General features: G+C 34.4%; 1 protein-coding gene across 1 annotated transcript; it reads right to left on the bottom strand.

Annotated features, from left to right (window-relative positions):
* Positions 1-421: 421 nt before the first annotated feature.
* LOC127081422 (transcription factor MYB35) lies at positions 422-1,693 on the bottom strand. The gene is made up of 2 exons (XM_051021676.1): positions 1,495-1,693; positions 422-1,223 (listed from the first exon to the last, which is right to left on the bottom strand). Exons 1-2 carry the CDS (start codon positions 1,598-1,600, stop codon positions 571-573), a joined length of 759 nt encoding a protein of 252 aa, XP_050877633.1. The 5' UTR covers positions 1,601-1,693; the 3' UTR covers positions 422-570.
* Between the last annotated feature and the right edge of the window lie 19,422 nt (positions 1,694-21,115).

The following is a 21,115-nucleotide window of genomic DNA, read 5'->3' as shown; positions in this document are numbered from 1 at the left end:
TAATTAATTACTTAAAATTCCTATAAAATATTACTTCAAAATTATTCTTATTTTAAAATATAAATAATTTTTTTTAAAAATATTTTTATTTTATTTTTTATTTTACTTTTAAATTTAATATTTTATTTTATTATTAAATAATATTATAAAATTAATTTTTATTTTTTAAATATATGATGTAGCAAACTTTTGTGATGTACTGTTACATAAATTCTGCCTCATTGTCATGTCATAAAAAAGTATCAAATATACAAATTTAGTGGGGGACAAAAATATCAAAAAAATTATGTAAAGAAATAAAAAAGATAAAAAAAATTAAAATCAAAAAATTAAAAGTGTATTTAAATTAAAATATTTTAACAAACATTTATGTCAAATAGAAATAAAATAAATTTAACATTTTTATATATAAGATAATAGATAAGAAAGAACCGAAAGTGATCCTCATTTAAAAAACGTGTAATGAGGAGTTGTCATTATTAAAAGACACATATGATGAACATGGTTAGGAACTTGGATCATAAACTAACAAATGAAATTAATCCTTATTGAAGAAACATTATAAAATGATCAGTAATGGGATGGTTCCTCCAAAAGTTCTGGAAAGCTTAAAAACATCTCATTTTCTTGATCGAGTATTGCTTCCACAAAAGAAATGTCTGAGGATGAGGAGGAGGATGACGACGATACGATCTCTTTGTTTTTCTCTAATTGTAATTTGGAGACCATAATATCATTTGAAAATAATGTTTGATCTTGGTTATTAGTAAGTGGTGGTGCAAAAGCATCTTGTAGAAGAAAATCATTCCAACTAAATGGTGCAACATTATTGGTGTCATATTTTATTTTTGTTATTGGCATATTTTGGAAGAGTGAAAGATCCAATTTGGGATCTGATTTTAATATTAGATTGACATTTCTAAAGTCTTGTTTAGCACCAATATTTCCATAGTCAGCAATGAGTTTAGAAAAAGGCTTGTGTGTAACAGGATCTATCCCCATTTGTGACAGTTTCTTTTTCAGCTTTGTGTTCCAGTTGTTCTTGACATCACTGTCTGTTCTTCCAGGAAGTTGTTGTGCTATGATTGACCACCTACTACCTATGGCAGCATGAAGCTTAACTATAAGATCTTCTTCTTCCGATGTGAATAACTTATCATCATCACCCATGTTGTTGTTATTACTCCACCTAAGTCTGCAATTTTTTCCACACCTCTTTATACCTGTTGAAAACATATCATTATATATATCATAAAGGTCGTCTTCGAGGTCGTACAATGCGGGATAGTTAAATTGTGGCTAAATAGGGCCTATAAAATGCTTGTCACAATTAAATCCAAGTTAAACAGTGTCTCTATTTATTTTTCCATGATTAAACTGCGACTAATTTATATAGAGCCTCCAAAAAATAGAGAGATCCTTGTATCATCATCATCATCATCAATTTCAAATAAAATAAATAAATATTTTTCTAAAAAGAAACAAGTCTCTTACCTGTTTTTTTTGGGACTGAATTCCAGTTACCAGAGACATCGTCTTCTGTGATCCATACACCCTTTTTCACCACACTATTTTTTTCACAACTTACAGACCTCACCATGTTATGCTCTTCTTCTTCTTTTTAAAATAAAACTAGAGAGAGAGAGAGAGACGTCTTACACAACTTAAAATAAGTTGATCTGAAAATACTCTTTGCAAGGTAAGAGAAATTGAGTTTAAAGGTATCACAAGTATGGAAGCAAGAAAAGCATGGTAGGTTGTTAGTTACCAATCCAACATGATTTACATGATCATTCACAATAAACAGCCTCATAAAAATATATAAATAAAAATAACACACTCTAACCCATCCATACTCACCTTGTTCCATAATTAATTTAGGATCAGATTTGAATTCGGTGAGTTATTTGGTTAAAATTAGATTCAATTTAAGTGAATTCTTATTGTTGACTTCAGTTTAAAATACATAATTTTATGACCACTTTCTACATTAAGTAAATCATACATAGTCTATGTAAACAAGGATATGTTGGTGCACAAGGTGAAGAAGATGAAGATGGAGGAAGAGAGAGAAGGGGAGAGAGAATAACAAACTCTAACAAACTTTCATTATTATTCCACTAACGGTTACATAGAGAATAGTTACTCCACTACTTTTGTGTACAACATGTTACATTATATAATGGCTAAGCACACTACTACTTATATACACAAATAATAATGTCACATACACGAAATACTAAAACTATTGAATTACCCTTCAACAAGATCAGATGACATTTTTTAAGTAAGTGATTTTTATTTGATGAGGTCTAAGTTATTCCATAAAAATATGGATAATTTATTCATTTGACAAATATTCAATCAAATTATAATATATATATAAGTTAAAGCTCTTAACTACAATACAACTATTTAACACAATATCTCTTTATTAATTAAAAAGTAAAATTTCATTTTTTTATTTGGGTAAGACACGATTGATTGCAAGGAGTTTTTGGTTTTTAAATATCAACTATCACTTTATTAGAAATGTATTATATATATATATATATATATATATATATATATATATATATATATATATATATATATATATATATATATATATATATATATATATATATATATATATATATATATATATATATATATATATATATATATATATATATATATATATTCTCATCTAAAAAAGTTGTCGCACCGTTTGTGTGTTTGCCTTTTATTTCAGCGTAATCCATTATAAAAATCTTGAATTTTTTTTCTAATTTAATTTTTTTAATATTTTGGTCTCTCATGCCATATTTCTATTCAAAGTAGGTCACATGTATGGCTTGGAAATGAACCGAACCAACTCGAACATAATTTAAAATTCGATTTGACAACTAAATCGTTGAAATAGGTTCATAAATCAAATGAACTGAATTTGAGGGAAAAAAACTAAGTGTGTTAACTAAATGAGTTGAACGTAAACTATGTATAGTTCGACTCGTTAGATTCATGAGTCAAGTCGATTATATATAAGAAGGGTTATTATATATATATATATATATATATATATATATATATATATATATATATATATATATATATATATATATATATATATATATATATATATATATATATATATATATTAGCTCTAAAAGTAAGTTTTAAAAATTACTCAAGATCTTAGCCCTTTCTTTTAATTTAGCTGTTTTAATTGATCATTTATATTCTCAAGTGAAAAAAATATTTCTAAAAATAATTATACAAATAAAATCAACACCATATAAAAAAAGATTATATAGTGATTAAAAATTAAACTTCTTTATTTAATTAAATACTTATATCAAATAAAAATATCAATGACTTTTGAGAAAAAGTTAAATTCCAATCTTATAACTTTATTTTAATTAAATATTTTTTTAAAAAAATATTAATTTAAAATGTCAAATATATTTAAAAAATAGACTTAAATAAATATCTTTTAAGCCCGTGGAGCAAGTAAGCTGAACCTAACAAGATGAACCTAATGAGTTGAATTGAGTTGTTCTTGAACTTAAAATAAACCGAGCTTGAGCTGGAAAAAATTGAATGAGACTCAATTTGAGTTTTGAGCTAAGCTAATTATTATCGAGTCGAGTCGAACTGAGGCGAGTTCGACTCAACTCGACTAATTTTCAACCCTAATCACATGACATATCACGTGGATGCAGGAGAAGAAAAATCATGAATAATATCAAAGTAGTTCTCATGTTTAGTTAATTTTCAAACCAAACATTTAACTAATTTTATACTCCAATTATAACAATTTTTTAACTCTTTATTTTTTAATGTATTAAAAATTGGAAAACACTGTGAGTTTGATCAATTTTGTTGGAGTTAACAACAAATCTTCATTGATATGAAGACAAGCTTTCAATATGTTTTGATGAAGACAAGTTCAATCATTTCATTATCAAAGAAGGATAAAAAGATCTTGAAGACTTGACCTTGTTTACAAGATATGGTTAATCATTTAAGGTATATGAAACTTCCATATCATATACATTCTTTTAGTGCTCAAAGAAATTTAGCATACATTGGAAAATTATTTTCACATTTTGAACCATGTTAAATATATTTCAAACATAATCTCTTGACTTGGAAAAGTCAATAGGCAATGCATAAGATTGGTTCAATTAACTTAAGAAAATTTTAGTTTTTTTTATCATGAGAATCGGTTGCACAAAAACACAATTGATTGCGTTCCTTGCTTCCAAACTTGAAAATTCAATTTTCAGGCATGTCAATCGATTGTCATTTATTGCAATCGATTGTCACAAGGCAAAACATGAAATTTTTTGAACGTTCCACACATGATAATCGATTGTCATTTAGTGTAATCGATTGTCATTTAGTGTAATCGATTATCCTTGAGAATTTTTTGAAAATTACTTTTGTTCATAACACCTTTTCACCAAACCTTTTCATGGCATATTTTCATATAATTTCATTAACCTTTTTCAAAAAATCTTCCAACCACTGTCATGATTTATGAATGGTTGTTACATTATTATAAATACAATTCAAATTTTCAATTTATAACTACCTCTTTCAAAATCATTATCAAATATGTCTGTATAATTTTCATAACAAAGTTTTCATACTTAGATACTTTTTGAATCACATTTTCATATCATATTCATCAAAGTATCATTGAGCATTTAGATAGTATATATTATTTAGATAGTATAATTGGATCTTCATAGTTGAAAGAGAAGAAGACTTTATTCTTTTGAATAAGTCTTAACCATTCAATAAACTTCATTTATTTCTATATATTGTATATGTTACAAATTCTCAAGTATCAAGGATTGTTTAGTACTATGAGGGATCTATAATAAGGTGGATTGCATCTTATTGTAAAGGTCTTTACTTATTATCCAGGATTGTTGGAGATAAGTGTATTGTAAATCACAAGAGGATTGTTCTTGGTGATTGTGTTAGAGTCTTGTATAGGAAGACTAGGATTGTCTTGTCCATAAGATCCAACAATATTAAAATCTCTTACTGTGTAAGGGGATTGAAGTACTCTCAGATTGTGAGGGAAACTAGGATATATCGCAAGTGTTCTTTTATTTTTATACATTTACCGTTTTCTAAACATCAACCAACCAGAAAATTAAAGTAACACTTCTTTAATTCCAAAAATCAATCAAATTCAAGACTAAAGATCAATAATACCAATTTCATCCCTCAAATTAATGAAGTGTTTAGTTTTATTTGCCTTGGTCTGTACATCTGCAAGTTGATTCTGAGTGTCGACGTGAACAATCTCAAGCACTCCATTATGAACTTGATTGTGCAGAAAATGATACTTAGTATTAATGTGCTTGCTTCTTCCATGCAACACTGGATTCTTGGCAAGACTTGTGGCTTATTTGTTGTCTATCATCAACTTGACCGGTTTTCTCACCTCGAACTTAAGTTTCTGCAACAAATACATAAGCCAAACAACCTGACACATAAATGACACGCCAACTATGTATTATGCTTAACAATTTGACAATGCAACCACTGGTTTATTCTTTGAGCACCATGGAGTGGGAGCTCCTATATACATAAACATGTATCCTATGGTGCTTCTTATGTATACTCTTCCCCTGCACCAGTCTCGGTCTAAATAGCATATCACCTCCGCATCATCTGATACTCCCAATGGAAACAAAATTCCATGTCTCAGAGTCCCTTTCACATACCTTAGTATTCTAACTGCAACTTGGTAATGTGACCACTTTGTCTTACTCATACACCTACTTACCATTCCAACTGCATAACATATGTCCGACTTGGTGTTACACATATATCTCAAATACCCAACCAACTATTTGAAGATTGTAGCATCTACATCCTTACCATTAGCATCAGAATCCAATTTATGGTTTGTCTCAGTGGTGTGGCTGTTGACTTACAATTCATCAACTCAAATCTCTTCAGTAAATCAAGCCCATACTTCAGTTGGTGCATAATGATTCCCTTATCATAGTGTAGAATCTCCATTCCTAGAAAATATACCATGTTTCCAAGGTCAGACATATCAAATGTATTCATCATCACCTTTTTGAACTTGTTTATCTCAAAAGTACAATTCCTTGTCAGAAGTATGTCATCTACATAAAGATACACCAAGATCACATTTCCATTAGAAGTATGCTGCACATACACACCATACTCCATTTCACATTTTTTTGAATCCTTGATGCTTGAAAAATTAATCAATTTCCAGATTCCAAACCCTTGGAGTTTGTTTCAGCCTTTACAAGGCTTTATAAAGTTTGTGTTGGTGTAAGCCCTAGAGGTCAATACTTTTCGTACTTATATCGAATTATTTATTAATAATAAAAGGCTTTTTCTTTATTATGTTTGTTTAATAAAGTCCCTAGAATAGCTAGTCTGTTTAATGTATCAAGTGTGACTTAATCATGAGATCCCATTAAACATAAGGACATTATTCTTAAAGTATATGTAGTTGAGCTTTGTTGTGAAGTGGAATAACATTAAAGCATTAAGACTATTATGTATATAGACTGATGATCGCATCTCATGGATCATGGATAAGGAGTTATCAAGTCTTAAACATAGGTATGAATATTATGAGTAATATTTATACTAGATTGACCCGCTATGATAATACTACATAGAATGTCATGAGTTATTCTCATGGTGATAATGGTGTATACCACCCTTCGACCTGAAACCACTATGGACCCTAGAAGTAGAGTCGAGTGCTTTATTGTTGATCAAATGTTGTCCGTAACTAGATGACCATAAAGACAATTGATGGGTACTCCACGAAGCATGCTAAGGGACATGAGTGACCTAGATGGAATTTGCCCATCCTGCGTAACAGGATAAATGCCTAAAGGCCCAATATTGAACTGGACAAGGATGACACGGTCTATGCCTTTTGTTCAATAGAGACATAAGGGAAAAAAAGGGTAATTGTACACAAAAGTATTATCACAAAAAGGGATTTGTCAGATCACATGACATTTTCGTGTCTTGGGTAACAGTGATGTGTTGCTAGATACCGCTTACTATTTAATATGTTAAATACGTGATTTAATATAATTGCCAATATCGCGGAAACCTACAAGGTCACACACAAAAGGACAGATTGATGAGAGACAAAGTAAATAAGGAACATCGTAAGGTACAATGCACTTAAGTGAATTGTAGAACATCGTAAACTACAATGCACTTAATTAGAATGAAAAATATGGTAAGGTACCACGCACTTAAGTGATTTCGGTATACCATAAGATATGGGCCACATACACTTAAGTGGGCTTTTTAGCTTGCAGCCAACGCAAGTGGTTCTATAAATAGAACCCTTGTGCAGAAGCATTTAACTTGATGAAATTTAATTTCTCTCTCTCTCTCTCTCTCTCTCACACACACACACACACACACACACGCACACACATACACACACACATACTCAAAGCCTTCATTTGTAGCAGCTAGCACTGAGACTGAAGGAATCCGTTCGTATGGACTGAGTGGAGGCGTAGTCACTATTCAACGCTCATGATCACTCCTTAGATCTGCATGAAATGTTTCAATCTCCACAAGAGGTAACCGTTTCTATCACTGATCACTCCCATTCGTAAGGATCACAAAAGGAAAAAAATAATAATTTCCGCAACATCTTGGATCACAATTTTCCTTTAATGGTAACAGAGCCACTTATAAAACCATGCATCTGATAGCTGTTTATTTTATGTATTTTCTGTATTAATACGATTAAAATACAAAATGAATCAAATAATAAACGAGTAATTAAATTTGGCATCATGTGTGTACGACTTGGATGATTGATGTTGACTGTGCTTCGAAATCCGATGTTAGTATGGTGAGGTAGTTATACATTGATCGTCTATAGGTTACACAAATGAGATCAATCAATTTATATATATGATATAAGTAATTCTGATGCAAAATATGGTATATATGATATATTTTTTCTATTTCGTTCATTCAAACACTTACTGATTGATATTCCTTTGAGCGATCAATGGTCATTTGCTTCAAAATCCGACATTAGTATGGTGAAGCAATGATGTGTTGACCAATCATACTGAATTATCAATCGAGGTGTGTTTGACGGTATGAAATTGCTGCATTAGGGTTCATGACGGTACAAGGGTTATGCTTTCAAAGAGTTATGCGATTAGGGTTGTGACTGCACAAGAGTTGTGCTCTAAAGTATCAAGTGTTGATGCGGAAAAATACATCGGTTTCAAATGAATTATTCATTAAAATTTCGCGTCAGGGCGCTGCCCCTGACAACCCCGCAGGGGGCGCTTCCCCCTTGACCCTTGTCCGTTGACCGGGAAGCAGAACCCTCAGCTAACTCTGCGTAGTGTGATCAATCACTGAAATTTAATTTGGTTTATTTAATTAACAAAATTTAAATTAATAATAATAATGTGTTTATTATTATTGTCTTATGGTGATCAATTATGACCTTAGTTTTCCTTTATTTTGTTTTTGGGATTTTAAAATACGGCTTGCATGCCATGCCTCTCTTTTAATCTCTTAATGTAACTTCTTTTCTCATCTCACTCCCTCGTATGTAAAATGAGTTTCTTTTATGTAATGTATTTTTATGAAGAAAGAGAAGAAAACAATATCAAAGGAGGACAACCTTGAAGATCTTGCTTGGAGAAGCTTAGATCGTTATTAGGTTAGCTTAGGTTCTCTCATTGGCTTCGGAGAATAATTGCGCTAGGGCCATAATTGTTTTATTTTGTATGTATTTTGATGCATGTGAATGTATGTTGATGCATGTGAGAGACGATTTATATGATAAATAAGTCGGTCAGATCAAAATAGTTGTAAATTCCCTCAAATTAAATATTAAGCGTATGCTTTCCAAGTTTTAGCATTCATCAAGACTAGTATCGAATAATGTAGGTTTCGCCTATGCGAGGTGCATGTTCTATATTAGTAAGGTGCGACGGGATAATTTTAATATCCAATTGCTAAAACAATGGGTCAAACTTAACTAAACAAATTATAATAAGATTATATACATTTAGAAGCAAGAGTTGGAAATGATTCATATGATGGATTGGAATAAGGAGTTATTCACCCAACTAAAATATTCGAGAGTTGTATTAGATACAATTGGAAGGAGTTCTTACCTAAATAACCTAGTTTTATGTAAACAAAGTGAAATATGGATCTCGACCCACTAGAAAATCTTCTAACGGGAATTTCTGAATCAAATGGTAAGGGTCATTTGTTTTGAGTAAAATAGTGGGAGCATATTTAACTAAAGGTCAAATTAAATATGTTATTTTAATGATTTTTATGTTTTCATATTTTTCATGTAAATTTCCATAACAACAAACACCTCTAACAATATTTTTCGATCAATCCTTGATAAGGAAAAGTTGTCTAGGACAAATTTTTTGGATTGACACCGAAATCTGAGGATTATCCTCAAGCATGACAAAAAGTTGTATGTCTTGGAGAAACCTGTTACTGAAGAGGAACCTCCTAGTTCTGCACCTACGATAGAAAGAGATGCTTATAAGAAACATGTCGATTATGCCAATGAAGTTGTTTGCCTCATGCTAGCTATCATGAACTCGGAGTTGCAAAAGCAACATGAGAACATGGCATCGTTCGATATGATCGGACACCTGAAGATGCTCAATCAAGAGTAGGCAATACATGAAAGGTTTGAAGTTTCAAAAGCCCTTTTTCAAGAAAAGTTAGCTGAGGGATCCTCTGTAGGTCCCCATGTGCTCAAAATGATTGGGTATGTGGAGAACCTTGAGAGGTTGGGTTTTCCCCTCGGAAAGGAACTTACGAATGATTTGATCTTGCAATCATTTCCAGAGAGCTTCAGTCAATTTGTCCTTAATTTTAACATGAATGATATGGACAAAACTCTTCCTGGACTACTAGACATGTTAAGAACTACTGAGCAGAATCTGAAGTCAAAAGGGAAGTCCATCCTGATGATCGGAAATGGAAAGAAACAGAACAAAAGACCCACCAAGCAGGGTGGTAAAGGGAAAGTCAAGGAAGTTACCAAACCCAAACCCACTGCTCATGCTTTAAAGCCTAGTGGAGGCATAACAAAGGATGACACTTGCTTCCATTACGGTAAGACTAGACACTAGAAGAGAAACTGCCTAAAGTACCTGGAAGATAAGAAGAATGGAGTAAAGACTTCAACTTCAGGTATTTTTGTTATTGAAATTAATCTATCTACTTCTGCATCATCGATATTAGATAATGGATGTGGTTCTCATATTTGTATCAATATGCAGAGGCTAAAAAGGAGGAGAGATTTGGAAAAAGGTGAAGTTGACCTACGAGTTGGCAATGGAGCAAAGGTTGCTGCTTTAGCTGTAGAAACTTATGTATTGACTTTACCTAGTGATTTAATAATTCAGTTAGAGAACTGTTATTATATACCTGCAATTAGCAGGAATATTATTTCCATTTCTTGTTTGAACAAGTTTGATTTTCATTCATAATAAAGAACAATTATTGCTCCATTTATTTGAATGATATATTCTATACTAATGCAAAAATGAATAATGGACTATATTTCATTGATCTTGAAATGCCTATTTATAACATTAATACTAAAAGGATTAAAACTGATAATGTCAATCAGTGAATAGGATACGTGTGACTTGAAAAGTTAACCTGCCTACATATGCTATAGTCCAACTATCACTTTTTCAATTTCTCTGTCTAATATCCTAAGTGGTTTGGACATTATTTGACCCTTGTAGTTATCTACCTTTTACCTAAGTGTGGAAAACATTCCCATTAAATAATTCATAATCCATTCAAACATGGACAAAATTGGTTTGTCCCTTTGTAGCAAAATGGTTGCATTGAAAGACTCGCTTAGATTGTTCATTATGACATCACACTTAGAATATAAAGGAAAAACATGTTTACACCATTTTGTTTTGGGAATAGACTCTAACCATTCATATGCATCTGAATTGTCCTCCTTGATTTGTAGCATCTTAGATTCATGTGCCTCAAAATAAGTTGCCTTTGCTGCAACCATCATTAGATCTCTAAGCAATGTTCCTCCTCCAAACTTCTTCTTGAATTTTGCATACAAGTGCCTTAGACAAAATTCATGTTCAAAACCTGGGTACTCCTCTTCAAACACATTTACCAGCCCCTTTGCATCATAACAAACAAGTTCAGTTAACTTGTAAACATAGTAATTGAAGGTAGAGAAAAACAAGAAAGGGGGGGGGGTGAATTGTTTTCACGGGAATTAAAAACTTTTGGCAATACCACACCCATAAAATAAAGACTAATAACACAAAGGATTTATCCTAGTTCGCTTGAAATCTAATGCTACTCCAGTCCACCTGACCAAGGTGATTTCGCCTTCAATAAGGACTTAATCCACTAATCTCAACATATTACAAAATAAGTCTAAGAGTTCAACAACCTCTTAGCCCCCTCAAGTCGACAGACCTAAACAAGTAACTTGAGGAATTACAAACAATTTCAAGAATTACAAGTGTTTGGCTAGATACTTCTAGATAAGCAGTATAAACACACTTTAAGAACAATGAACCACATAAAATTTGAGCAACAACCCTTGTATGGAAACTATTTCTTACAACAATGATGGTGAAAAATATTTCGAGTATGAGAATGTTGTTGTGTCAAAGTTCTGTCTTCAGCAAGTTGTAAGGAGGCTTTTATATAACACTTGAGATGATACCGTTGGGGGGAAATCATTGGAGATTTCGTGCCAACTGTGGGAGTTAAAGGTAGTAAATTTCTTGTCCTTCCCATAGCAGTCTTGGAGTGTAATCCATTGTTTCCTTAAAAGGAATTTTATTATAATTTGAATGCTTCAAGCTTAAGTTTTTGATCAGGTGGTATCTGATGGCGTGTTTCTGAGCATGTGTCAGAGTGAGCATGACCAGAGTCTTCAGAGTTAGAGTCTTCAGATATCTTCTCGTAGAGTCTTTAGATATCTCTTGTAGAGTGTTCAGATATCTCTTGTAGAGTCTTCAAATATCTCTATCAGATTCTTTAGAATCAAAGCTTGAACTTCAAAGTTAGATTCTTCAGGTGATTACTCCTCAAATGTATTCTTGTTCAGAGTCAGATCTAATTACTCTTTATGCTGAGTCAGCGTTTCTGGGTTGTTCAGATGCCAGATATTTGTTTTGATTAGAGTCATTTTAATTTACATTCCTGCACACTTAAGAAAATTATTAGGGTACGAAATTGTTTCATTCATTGTTATCATAAAAACTTAGAGAGATATTGTAGAATCAAAATCTTGTTCTAACAATCTCCCCCCTTTTTATGACGACAAAACTTAGAATTTTGATGAAACAATAACTACTTTCAGATATACTAAATTGAAAATGATCAGAGTCAGATAGAGAGTGACTCCCCATGAGATTAGCAATCTCCCCATAAGTTTGATACTTGAAAAAGAATTTTTTAAAAATTTAGTATCGGATATGGGTTTCTGGGGTAGAGAATTTCTTACCATATTTTCTTAGGTTTCTTGACTTGATTTAGTAGTTTCTCAGATAAGGATTCAGTTTCCCTTGGTTCAGATAGATCTTGAAAAATGACTTATACTACGCAATAATTTTAAGTCAGAATGTAAGCATTGCATTTCTGAGAGTTAGATAAATTACTTCATCAAAAGACTTCTATTTAATTCTTCCCCTTCATGTTAGACTCAAAAAGTAAGTTACTCAGAATTTTATTAATAAGAGAAAAACTTTACAAAGTATAGAAGGAAAACAATAAAGCCTTAGAGGCAAAAACACTTGAAAAAAAACATAAAAAATCTAGAGTTTCTACTGGTTTGGTGGAGGGGGCATCCTCTGAAGTAGCTCAGCTAGCAGACTCTGAATATTGGAATTGACCTAACCCTGTTTATCGAGTCTGGCTCTGACCAGTTGTTGTTCCTTTTGCAACTCTTCCAGAATCTTAATGACTAGAGGAGCAAAGTTAGTTGTTTATGACTTTCCTTGAGTCAGAGCAACCTCAGGGGTCTTCTCAGCATCTTTAGCGTATTTCTGAGCAACTTCAGCGGCCAATGCTGCTTCAGCTTTCTCTCTGGCTGCAGCTTCTGTAGCAGCTTTTTCAGCTGCCTTCCTGGAAGTAGCTTCTGTAGCTGCTTTCTCCGTAGCTTCCCTTCCTGCGTTCTTAATAGCTTCCTTCACCATACGAGCCTCCAGCTTCTCCTCATCACCTCTTATGAAGTCATTTCTAACTTTTTTAGATATGCCCTTAAGCTTGAAGAATTCATAAGTCATCCATCTGACGAATCCGTTCCAGTTGGTCCTTACTTCAAAAGGATTGTCACTGGTGCTGGATTCGTTAGAGAGCTTCTTGAATTTGGAAGCTGAACTCTCTGAGAACTTGGCTAGTGCCTCATCAAAGGTAGGTAGAGTGAGGTCAGGTTCAGAGGGTTCGGGAATAGGTTCAGATGGTTCAGGTATGGGTTCAGATGGTTCAGGTACAGAGAGAGTCTTTTTAGAGTCAACTGTGGCCTGAAGTTCTTTATGGTCTGGTGAGGTTGGGTCAGGGTAATTTAAACCATAATGTTTAGTGTTAGAGGTTAGGTCACAATAAGGAGTGGAACTGGGGTTGGAGGAGAGGGATGGTGATAAAGGTTCGTTGAACATGATGGCTTCAGAGTCGGAGATAAAGGTTGTTTGAAGGTTGAAGAGAGGTGACCGGTCACCATTTTCACCATGCTTTTGTTACTTATCCGATAAGAAACCAAGGATTCTGGAACACTTTGTGCATATTATGGTACCTTTGAAGTTAATTTTCATTTCCTTAAGTTATTTAAGCATTTTATAAATTTTTAGTTTATTTTGTGTTTTCAGGATTTTATGTTTTGGTTGTCTGTGTTTATGTCCTCCAAGTCCATGTAGAAGAGCCAACAGACTCAATGCAAGAAAGTGTAAAGTTTCAGCGTTTGAGGAAAGAAGATTTTCCAATTCAGGAGGCCTGACATGGCCACCCGTGTCACCTGACACGAAGGCAAAGAAAGAACAAGCAATGCCCAAGACAGGGGCCTGACACGGCCGTCCGTGTCAGCTGACACAACCTATGTCAGGTCACATGGGGTGTGTTAGGTAGGAAGTGGCACGACAGAGAGCTGACACAGCTACCCATGTCAGCTGACACGGGCCGTGTCAGCCTAGGCACAAATTCTTCCAATCTTTGGGCTTTTTACCTAGGCTTAAGCTGCAAGGATGTTTTCAAGATTTCCAACCTTTGCCAAAGGATTTTTCACTATATTAGGAGAATTTCTACAAGAGAAGAGGACAATTTGGATTGAGGAGAAGACAGAGAATTGTCAAATGATTGAGAATTACAGAGATCAAGGAATTCGGAGAGCGGAAGATTTTCATGAGCGGAAGCGATTGAAGATCCAAGTTATCAAATTACTTGTAATGTGTATTTTTTTATCTTGAATCTGTTTTGAAAAGTATGAGTAGCTAAACCCCCCAATGCTAGGGGGTGTCCCTGACTTAGATCTATAATGACTTTGAGTTTACGATTGCATTTATAATATTGTTTTTACAGTCATCTTTTGATGTACTTACTGCTTTCTCTTTCGGACCAATCAAGATTGTTGTATGATTATCAATTAGGATGGACCTCCATTGGTAAGGTTTTCATAAGGTTACTCTGTAGTAGATATAACCTAGGACTAGGGATACCCTGTATGAATCAGAGCATTCTTGATATAATAAGGCTTAATTTCACCGATAATTTCTTATGGACATAGAAATTAGGGTAGAATGATTAAAAGTTTTCTCACCAAGGACTTGGGAGAAAGTACCCTTGAGAACTGATAATAATTGATATTTGTTGATGCAATAGTGACTCAGAGTTGTTACAGGGACAAATTATACACCTTCCTTGACATTGTTCCTCTTCCCTTGCAAACCCTTATTTTAACAATATTATTTTTTTTTGCATTTATTTGTATCATTATGAATCTAAAACCCCCAACAATAGTTTTTGTTTAATTGAACGATTATTTGAACTCGATATTGACTTGCAGTCCTTGAGATCGACATTCGGGGAATTTCCCCTTTATTATTATAACAGGCAAAATATTACACTTGCTATTTTTTCGATCAAGTTTTTGGTGTTGTTGCTGGGGACTGCCAAAATATATAGTTTAATTCTAATTCAATTAAAATTTTGTTGCTCTTCAATAAAATTATTTTTCTGTCATTTATATAATTTCATTTACTAATCTGTGTATATGAGGAGAGCCCTCGACTGATTTCTTTTTGACGTAGAAATCGAGAGAACCCTTCATCAGAGACGCATAAATGCTAGATTGAATTCCAAATAAGAAGTTCCGTCTGATCATTCATATTCAGAAAAAGAAACTATGGCTGAAATTCCTATAGTACCACCTTCTCCACCTCCGGAAAGACTCCTAGATGACTATGGAGGTGCAAATGCAACGAGTGGTAGATTGATAATTATCAACCAACCGGTGAATGTGACTAATTTTCAATTGCATCCTAGCATAATCAATCAACTTGAAAGAAAAACTTTCACTAGAAAGGTTAATGAAGATGCCAACAAGCACTTGCACAAATTTCTGACCATGAGTACTACTTTGAAAATTGATGGTCATACTGATGAAGCAAAGAAGTTAAGAATATTCTCGTTCACTTTAGCTGAAGAGGAGGAATAATGGTTCTACTCTCTTTCAGCCGACAACATAACATCATAGGAAGAGGTGGAAACTGCATTCTTAAACGAGTATTTTCCACCATCAGTATTCCTGAGAAAAAGGCATGAGATCTTAAACTTCAAACAGAAGGATGGAGAGTCTTTGGGAAATTCCTACAAAAGATTCAAAAGGGTCTTAGTAGCTTGCCCAACTCATAATATGGATCATACTGAACAGATGCATATGTTTGTTAACGGGCTTAAAATAAAGACAAAACAATTGATTGATACAGTAGCCGGTGGCTTAACAAATTTCTCAACAACCACCAGTATTAAAAGGATTATTGAAGCGATAACTGCCAATGAGCATCTGGAATTATACGACAGCTGCACAAGCAAACCTGAAGGAGTAATTGATCTGAAACTGGAAGCTAATAAAATCCGTTTGGAAGATACAGTCGCTGCTGAAGTAGAAAAGAAATTGAAAGCGATGAATATAGGCATTCAACAGGTAGCTCAAATTCAACCTGCTCAGACCATCACTTGTGAAATTTGTAATGGACCTCACAACACTGTGTATTTATTTGCAACTCCTCAATTAATTGAAGAGATAAAATTCTTGAAGCAGAATAATCCCTACTCCAACACTTACAATCCAGGTTGGAAGAATCATCCTAACTTCTTCTGGAAGGATCAAAGAGGGAATATTCCGCAACAGGGTCAAGGACAATATCGGACCCAATATCAACAATAACAGCAACAACAAGCTCCTAAAAAGGTAGACTAGGAGATTTCCATTGAAAAATTGGCCGCTCACAATATTCAATTCCAAGAGGAGACTAGAAACAATCAAAATAACACCATTGCCTCAATAAAAAATCTTGAAGTTCAGATGGGTCAGATAGCATAATAGTTAGCTTCAAATTCTCAAGCTCCAGATACCTTGCCAAGTGTTGCAGTGACAAATCCGCGTGAGCATAATAATGTTAATGTTATAGTGACTAGAAGTGGTAAGTCAACAGAAGAACCAGAAGAAAATAATACAATGGAAGATGGGTTGTTAAGGTCGATTTAGAAATTAAAAAAACCAAGAAAACAGAAGAGGAAGTTGTGATAATGCTTGTAAAGGAGAAAGAAAAAGCCTCTAAGCCAATCATCAAACTCCCTTATCCTCCGATACAAAAGAAGAAAGATCAACATGAAAAGAATTTTGAGAAGTTTTTGGAAATGTTTAAGAAACTTGAAATAAACACTCCATTTTCTGAAGCTCTAGAACAAATGCCAATATATGCCAAATTCATGAAAGACATCATCTCCAAAAAGCACTCCACAAATGTAGACCCGATTATCCTAACTGAAGCGTATAGTGCTATTCTCCAAGGTATGAAAATTCCTATGAAAAAGAAAGATAGGGGTTCGGTTACTATTCCTTGCACTATTGGTGATAGAAAATTCAAGAAGGATTTGATTGATTTGGGAGCTAGTGTGAGTTTGATACCGTTGTCCATTTATAAAAAATTGGGCCTTGGTACTGTTCAAGACACTAGGATGGCGCTTCCGTTCGCCGATCGCTCAATTAGGAGACCTTATGTAATTGTAGAAGATGTTTTGGTAAAGATAGATAAATTTGTATTTCCAGTTGACTTTGTCATTCTTGAAATGCCTGAAGATGAGGAGATCCCTCTCATATTGCGCAGACCATTTTTAGAGACAGGGAGGTGTATGATAAACATAGAGGAATGAATAATGACTCTCAAAGTCTATGATGAAGAATTGAAAATTGATGTTCGAAATACTATGCAATACAAAGATGATGTTGGCACGAGTCACACTGTAGAAGTGATAGATCAAGTGATTGCTTAAGAAATTGAAACAAAAGTACCCCATTTACCGTTAGAATGTGTTTTAAGCGTATTTATTTTTGAAAGTGATGAAGACGAGAGAGAGTCAGAAGTGCTAGCCATGATGGAGGAATAAACTCAATGGATTAGATCTAAACCACATCAGTGGGAGGATTTAAGACCACCCCACCATCATAAGATACTCAAGAGCCCACAAAGGGGGTAGATCTGAAACAATTACCTGAAAATCTGAAATATGTGTTTCTTGATACTGAAAAGAAGTGCCCAACTATTATCAATTCTAGTTTAAAAAGTGTCCAAGAATCAAAACTCATCCAAGTACTAAAAAAATACAAAAGTGCTATTGGATGGACGATTGAGGATTTGAAAGGTATTAGCCAGACAGTTTGCATGCACAAGATTTTGATGGAAGATGATCATAAGTCGGTAGTTTAACCACAACGAAGACTTAATCTAGCTATGAAAGAAATGGTTCGCAAGGAGGTCGTGAAATCGTTGGATGCAAGACTGATTTATCCTATATCCGACAACTCATGGGTTAGTCCAGTGCACGTGGTACCCAAAAAGGGGGGGAACTATTGTGATAAAAATAGAGAAAAATGAGTTAATCCTAACTAGAACTGTTACATGTTAGAGAGTATGCATTGATTACCGAAGGCTGAATATTGCAACAAGAAAGGACCACTTCCCTTTGCCATTCATTGATCAAATGTTGGAAAGGTTAGTCGGTCATGATTATTATTGTTTCCTTGATGGACACTCTGGGTACAATCAGATTGTTATGGCCCCTAAATATCAAGAGAAGACCGCCTTCACATGTTCTTATGGTATTTTCGCATACAAGAGGATGCCACTTGGGTTGTGCAATGCACCTGCCACATTTCAAAGGTGTATGACATCCATATTCGTGGACATGCTTGAAAAGCATATGGAAGTGTTTATGGATGACTTTTTTTGGTTCTTCTTTTAATAAATGTTTGACTAACTTGTCCCTTGTGCTAGAAAGATGCCAACAAACAAATTTGATCCTAAATTAGGAGAAGTGCCATTTTATTGTACGTGAACGGATCGTGCTGGGTCACAAAATTTCCAACTGAGGCATAGAAGTAGACAAAGCAAAAGTGGAGGTGATAGCTAATTTACCACCACTGGTGAATGAAAAAGGAACCAGAAGCTTCTTGAGACATGCAGGTTTTTACCGCAGGTTCATAAGAGACTTTTCAAAAATCGCCAAACCATTAACAAGTTTACTTGTGAAAGACACACCTTTTCTTTTTGACAAAAAGTGCAGTGAAGCTTTTGAGACCTTGAAGAGGGAGTTGGTGTCTGCTCCTATAGTAATTGCCCCTGATTTGTCTTTCCCTTTTGATAGCATGTGTGATGCAAGTGATAATGCAGTGGATGCAGTGCTAGGACAACGAAAGGAGAAGCTCTTGCATGTGATTTACTATGCAAGCCACGTATTGAATCCCGCCCAAATGAATTATGCAACCACTAAAAAAGAGTTGCTCGCGGTTGTATATGCTTTTGATAAATTCAGATCTTACTTGTTAGGATCAAAGGTAATTTTTTATACTGACCATGCAACTTTGAAATATCTTTTTACTAAACAGGAATCTAAACCAAGGTTGATGCAATGGATTCTACTTCTACAAGAGTTTGATCTGGAAATCAGAGACAAAAAGGGTAGTGAAAATATTGTTGCTGATCACTTATCTCGGATTCTCTGATCGAAGAAACAGAGGAGAAACACCCAATCAAAGATGAGTTTGCCGATGAACGTGTCCTAGCTATTATTGGTGTTCCTTGGTTCGCCGATTATACAAATTATTTGGTGGGTGGAGTAATACCTGATGATTTTGGTTCTAACAAAAAAAATTATATGATTGCAGGTTTTATTTGTAGGATGATCCGTTCTTGTACAAAAAAGGAATTGATGGGTTGGTTCGAAGATGTGTTCCAGAGGAAGAACAAAGGGACATCCTCAGAGCTTGTCATGACTCGGAATATGGAAGACACCTTAGCGGGGATAGAACAACAACAAAAGTTCTCCAGTCTGGGTTATACTGGCCTACACTATTCAGAGATGCCCAATGTATAGTAAAAGAATGTGACAGATGTCAGAAGACGAGTAACATTTCGAAGAGAAATTAGATGCCTTAAAATGCCATGTTGGAGGTAGAACTGTTCGATGTATGGGGAATAGACTTTATGGGACCTTTTCCACCGTCATTTGGAAAGCATTACATTCTGGTCGCTGTTGATTATGTTTCAAAATGGGTGGAAGTCGTGGAATTGCCCATGAATGATGCTAAAGTGGAGGTCAATTTCCTAAAAAACTATATTTTCTCTAGTTTTAGGGTACCAAGAGCACTCATCAGTGATGAAGGTACTCATTTTCTGAACAAGATAATGGAGAATCTATTAAGTAAATACAATGTTAAGCATAAACTTGCCACGCCGTATCATCCTTAGACAAGTGGACAGGTTGAAGTATCGAATCGGCAGATAAAGTAGATTCTGGAAAAGGCTGTCAGTGCTTCTCGAGAGGATTGGTCGATCAAGTTGAAGGATGCACTATGGGCATACAGAAAAGCATTCAAAACCCCAATAGGTATGTCCCATTATCAATTGGTTTACGGTAAAACATGTTATTTAACGCTCAAACTCAAGCACAAGGCATTATGGGCTTCCAAATTTCTGAACTATGACCTTTCCGAAGCTGGGGAATCCAGGATTCTTCAACTACATGAGCTAGAAGAGTTTAGAAGTCGGACTTAAGAAAATGAAAAAATATACAAAGAACAAACGAAAATATGGCATGACCAAAGAATTCAGAAGAAAGAACTTCGGGAAGGACAGTTGGTGTTGTTATTTAATTCCAGGTTGAAGTTGTTCCATGGAAAATTGAGGTCGAGGTGGTCAAGAACTTTTGTGATTCACAAAGTATTCCCGCATGGAGCAATTGAGCTCAGAAACCCAGCAAATGGGGACACTTTTAAAGTGAATGCGCATCGATTAAAGCCATACCACCAAGGACAAGAGAGTGGTCTGATAGATAAGGTCCGTCTTACCTAATAAGATGGATGACCATCGAGTCATACGATGTTAAATGAAGCGCTTTATGGGAGGCAACCCATGCATTTTTAATTCTTTATTGTTTGTGTTTGTTTCTTATTTTAGGTTTGCACAGTGCTTTGCATAAAAAGGCGAAGATACTCAAATAAATACGGAATTCGGACTGGAAGGAAGATCATATATGAGAATAAGAGAATGGAAAAGTCTGAAAATCAAGCATAACAGCAGCCTGACACGACCGCCCATGTCAGATGACATGGCATGTGTCAGGACCATGAAAAAAGTCTAACAAGTGAGCATAAACAGCTGCCTGACACGACCTCCCGTGTCAACTGACATGGCTCGTGTCAGGAACATTGAAGACATGAGGAAAGTGCCCCTTGGTAGAAGGGGCCTGACATGGCCGCCTGTGTCAGCTGACATGGCCCGTGTCAGGCCTGTAGAAGTGATTT

Source organism: Lathyrus oleraceus, chromosome 5, assembly GCF_024323335.1.
Source record: "Lathyrus oleraceus cultivar Zhongwan6 chromosome 5, CAAS_Psat_ZW6_1.0, whole genome shotgun sequence".
NCBI lineage: Eukaryota > Viridiplantae > Streptophyta > Magnoliopsida > Fabales > Fabaceae > Lathyrus > Lathyrus oleraceus.
This window is presented reverse-complemented; position numbering and strand designations above follow the sequence as displayed.

What these genes read in the sequence shown, in the direction of transcription:
- LOC127081422 (XM_051021676.1), bottom strand. Translation starts at nt 1,600, where the DNA reads ATGGTGAGGTCTGTAAGTTGTGAAAAAAATAGTGTGGTGAAAAAGGGT. An exon ending in TTCAGTCCCAAAAAAAACAG is followed by an intron (nt 1,224 to 1,494) that starts GTAAGAGACTTG and finishes TGTTTTCAACAG; the next exon opens with GTATAAAGAGGTGTGGAAAA.